We start from the raw sequence: 4,266 nt of genomic DNA on the forward strand, positions 1-4,266 counted from the left end.
CCACAAACTAAGGGCAACTTACAGAAGTTTATAAAAAATAGGCAGACATGGAAATTTGGTTGATACTGGAATTGGCATAAGAGAGTAAAACTTAACTATCAAATTGTGGCAATTGCTGTATTCCATCACTCGTTCTGAGGGAACGGTACAGCAGAAGACGACTCTTCCACTTGGAGAAACACTTTGGGTTTTAACTGAACATACGCAAAATCCATTTCATGATCTGACTAGGAGTGATTCTTACACTCAAGTCCGTATAATTTAAGCTTTGCATTTCTAAAATTGCCACAAGCATAAACCTCACCTACTCACACTGGTCTTGGACCGATTTCCCTTTTCAGAGAAATCAAACCCGTACGTCTATACCTCTTCCAGGATTTACCAAATCAAATAAAACAACTGCTGGTTTTGAAATCTTTTTTTTAGAAGAAAAATGCCATTTCTGCACAAGCTACTCTCATGAAAACTTTATTTAACATTTCTTTATCAATAAAATAACTGAAGCCAAGATACCCAAAAGTCACGTCTACACGGAAATACACAGAAGATAGTCAACTTGAGAGGATTTGCCTCCACTTCTCTATCACAATGAGGCCCTCACCATTTTGCATAATGACAGAAAACAACAGCTGACAAACCATTTTGGAACAGATGCCAGCTGTCTCTCATTTGTTTTATAATTCAAACAGTAACAGTTCTGTAGCACTTTATTGGGGTTTGTTTTGTTGGTTTTTTTGTTTTTTATTTTTTTTTTAAAAGCAAGCCATCTGAATTGGACCTCGCATCAGTCAAGTCAGTCAGTCATTTCAAGAACAAACTGAAGGCAGGCTGATCCTTTTGGATCCAAAACTTGTTTTGGTAAGAATCTTACATAAATACATTTTGTGCTTTAATTTTGTATCTACTTGGACTGAGTGAATATACACCTAACCTAGTTTTAAAAAAAAAAAAAAAAAAAGTAACCTTTAATATTCAACTTAGAAGCCACAGACATCTTTCCAGACTGCAGCAGAGACAAACAATAAATTTAAACACAGTACTGCTTAAAAAAGTTTACTGTCTAAAATGAATTCAAATAGTTTATTAAAATTTAACATTTTCAGTTTTGGCTTTTTCTAAAGAAACCATTTATACCTTGTGAAAATCAGTTAAAAGATCATTTCCTTATTCTGTACTGAACTCAAGTCAAACATAAAGCACAAAGTAGATCTTTACATTAAACTGGGCTTTGCACACAATGTGAATAATCAAGAAATAAAGATACTATCTTGAGGAATAAAAAGATTTTTTTTTTTTAGCTAGACAACATGCATACCATCAGTTACTTCTCAACCTTAAAAGGTACCTGAAAGGAGAGTTTTGTAGAACAAAGCCAAGACTCATTAATACACTTAGTAAGTCAGTGGTCATCATGCCTTTTTAGTTAAATTCTAGTAAAGTTTAGTCTACATAGAACAGCTAACACAATGAGGTGTGCAAGTCATAGGGATAGCCAGAAGCCTGAAACAAAGTCTTAAAGTTCTACAGGACAAGAGAGCCTAAACACAGTACCACTACATTATTTAAACTATTAAAAAAAAAAACCAACTGATTATCTGCTTCCTTGTTGAAAAAGGGCTATGGGCTGAACATAAAGGGCCCGTATTTAAAAGCTCCACAGTTCTACTCTACCAACTTTTTAAAATAAGGTAACGATAAAGAGCATTCCTTCTAGCAGCATGTACAGTTCAGCTGCAAGTGGCTGCCTAACAGCGCTCCTTTATGCATACCAGGAGAATCATGTCCAGTTTTGCCATTTGTGGATAATGATGACAAGATACAAAAGCATGTGTTTGCCATAAATAGCTCTGGCTAACGGAGGATTGCTCACACAGAGCAGATCAAATTCTCTATAAGGAGAGCATTATTTGGCTCCCAGCCAAAGCATGTCCCTGATGCAAGCCTCGGTAGTGGCAAACACTTTCCAGTTCTATTTACATAGAAGCTAACAAGCAGAACGGTTCATTTAGGCTATTTCTTGTACCAAGCCCATCTTAACTGCAACACTCAAGAAACGAAAAGTATTTACCGGATTCATATTTGCGTATCATATAACTGTCATTACACATCATCTTACCGAAGACGACGGCGAGCTGTAAGATTTCGTGCAAGGTTTTACTCTGACATGTAGAACTTTAAGAACATTCAGGTATGAAACACACTGCGTGGTTAATTACTTCGTATTTTTACGTTTCTGACACAAGTGTTTCATGGAACTAATGGTCTCTAGTAGTGGTAGCTTCTTTACTTTTAACGGTAAACTAGGATCAGGTCCTTTATCAAATGATCAGAACAGAGCCACGAAGTATTATAAAGCAGTGCCTAAATCATGATTAGGAATGAAAAACTTGCATTATTTAACGATTGTTTATCTTTACAATACTTTCCACAGAAGTTAAGTTATTTGAAATATGCTTAAATTAAACATACTTAAAAACTATATTTTCCAATGAAAACAAGGCAACATTCTGTAATAAGCCACAAGTTTTATTGCAACGTGGCCAGTTTTTGATCTCAAAAAACAGTGTTCCATTTAAGGCTCTTTTTAATACAGAAATTGCCACCATGACTGATGTTTTACAAAACTTTAGTGTTTCAAGACTCACATGGTAAACAGATAACTTCTACTCCTGTTCAGTAGTGTACATTCAATGGAAAACAAAAGGCATCATAACAGCTACTTCATTTGTAAAGATATGCATGTAACAGGAATGAAACTGAGGTACTACAATAATTTGATGACACAGTTACAGCAACTTAATTGGCATTCCTTTGGGGGGGGGCGGGTCAAACATACTACAAAAAAGTGCTTTAAATGCATAGTGTTGTGTGCTGCCATGTCACAAAAATAGGCTTGTCAAGGCAGGTGAGGTGTATGAATGCACAAGAGCCTCATGGAACTGCAATCAAGTGCAACTGTAGGTAATACTGTAGAGAGTCTACCATCCGACCAGTGGACAATACTTTCAAGGCATTCAATTAGCTTACCCTTTGCTGTCTGCTAGACTATTCACATTAACTATCACATTCATTGTACATGGTGCAAGGAATGCCTGCGACGTCAGTTTTGGCTAAGAGTATGACGTGAAAGCATTCCTTGGATCCTACATAAAACTACCAGGATTAAACAGTCTAATGGCAATCACTGGTAGACTGCTTAACAATGACATCTCCTTCAGGGGCATTAGGGAAGGGACTTATTTTTTGAGGAGGGAAGGGGACGGGGAGACTAATACTATTCCAATTGAACGAGCTGCAGAAATGGAAGCTCCTTAGATCCAGATGGCACTTGTCTGTCTTTTTATAAGGGTTTTCCTTCAAGTGAAACTACCACGTTGCCTCCCAATTTCTCTCCAAGTGTTGAACGGTCCTTAATATCATCCAAACCATTTACTTGCCACTCATGTTTAATACCTGAAAGACAGACGGACAACAACGTACTCGTGAGAACCTCAACATCTAAACGGCATTATAATTAATGAGCGAAACATTTTTAGGGCTGTACCTGTAAATTTCTTTTTAATGGCATCTTTAGAGCTTGCGTAGATCATCTTGCTTTTTAAAGGTGCACTTTCAGGAGCCCTTTAAAGGAAAGAAAGAAACCGCAACAGAACAGTTATTCAGGCATCCAGTGTTAACTCCAGAATATTCAATTTTAACAGCACGCAAAGCTTTTACACACCAGAATATAAATACCAGGTCTTCTTTCTTAGATTCCTTTGTCTCATATGTGGCATCATACAAAGCGTATCGGCAATCATTCAAAGGTAGCAACTTCACAAACGCTGTATAGGGGTCCTCTACAGTATCTCCAATGTCACCAACCAGTATCTGCTTTGACTCCTCTACGATTATTTGTTTTTTGTCATCACTTAAACAGAAGAGAACGGCTTTCTTTCTTTTTTTAATCTCTTCTGGGGTTGAAGATTTCCTTACTTTCATGTCGTTAAAAACCTTTATGACTTCATCATTCACTGTTACTCCAGAAGCCTGTAAAATGAGATCAAAGGAATAATTTAACCAGCAAAAATTAACACTCGCTAGAAAAAATGATAGCCCACAGTGCTAGATAAAGAAGTCTGCCTGCGCCCCCGTAAGAATAAAAATACTATATTCAACCTGAACACACTATGAATTTAGTAATCTTTGCAGGATTGGAGCAGAAGATATAAAGGAGGCGTGAATTCTGTACTCTCTTCTTGCAGATCTCAGCATCTTCAGCTGTGG

At 36.9% G+C, this 4,266-nt stretch overlaps 1 protein-coding gene across 1 annotated transcript; it reads right to left on the minus strand.

The window, feature by feature from the left end:
• Positions 1 to 3,212: 3,212 nt before the first annotated feature.
• On the minus strand, positions 3,213 to 4,014 carry CFL2 (cofilin 2). The gene is made up of 3 exons (XM_009483836.2): positions 3,722 to 4,014; positions 3,545 to 3,621; positions 3,213 to 3,453 (listed from the first exon to the last, which is right to left on the minus strand). The coding sequence occupies exons 1-3, from the start codon at positions 3,979 to 3,981 to the stop codon at positions 3,341 to 3,343; spliced, it is 450 nt and encodes a 149-aa protein (XP_009482111.1). The 5' UTR covers positions 3,982 to 4,014; the 3' UTR covers positions 3,213 to 3,340.
• Positions 4,015 to 4,266: the final 252 nt, after the last annotated feature.

This window comes from Pelecanus crispus, chromosome 6 (genome assembly GCF_030463565.1).
Source record: "Pelecanus crispus isolate bPelCri1 chromosome 6, bPelCri1.pri, whole genome shotgun sequence".
Classification (NCBI taxonomy): domain Eukaryota; kingdom Metazoa; phylum Chordata; class Aves; order Pelecaniformes; family Pelecanidae; genus Pelecanus; species Pelecanus crispus.

Bases quoted from the DNA above. Each gene is read 5' to 3' on its own strand.
- CFL2 (XM_009483836.2), bottom strand. From the start codon at position 3,981: ATGAAAGTAAGGAAATCTTCAACCCCAGAAGAGATTAAAAAAAGAAAG. The intron at 3,622-3,721 runs GTGTGTAAAAGC...TTTCCTTTAAAG, and splicing joins GACCTGGTATTTATATTCTG to GGCTCCTGAAAGTGCACCTT. The intron at 3,454-3,544 runs GTACAGCCCTAA...TCTGTCTTTCAG, and splicing joins CATTAAAAAGAAATTTACAG to GTATTAAACATGAGTGGCAA.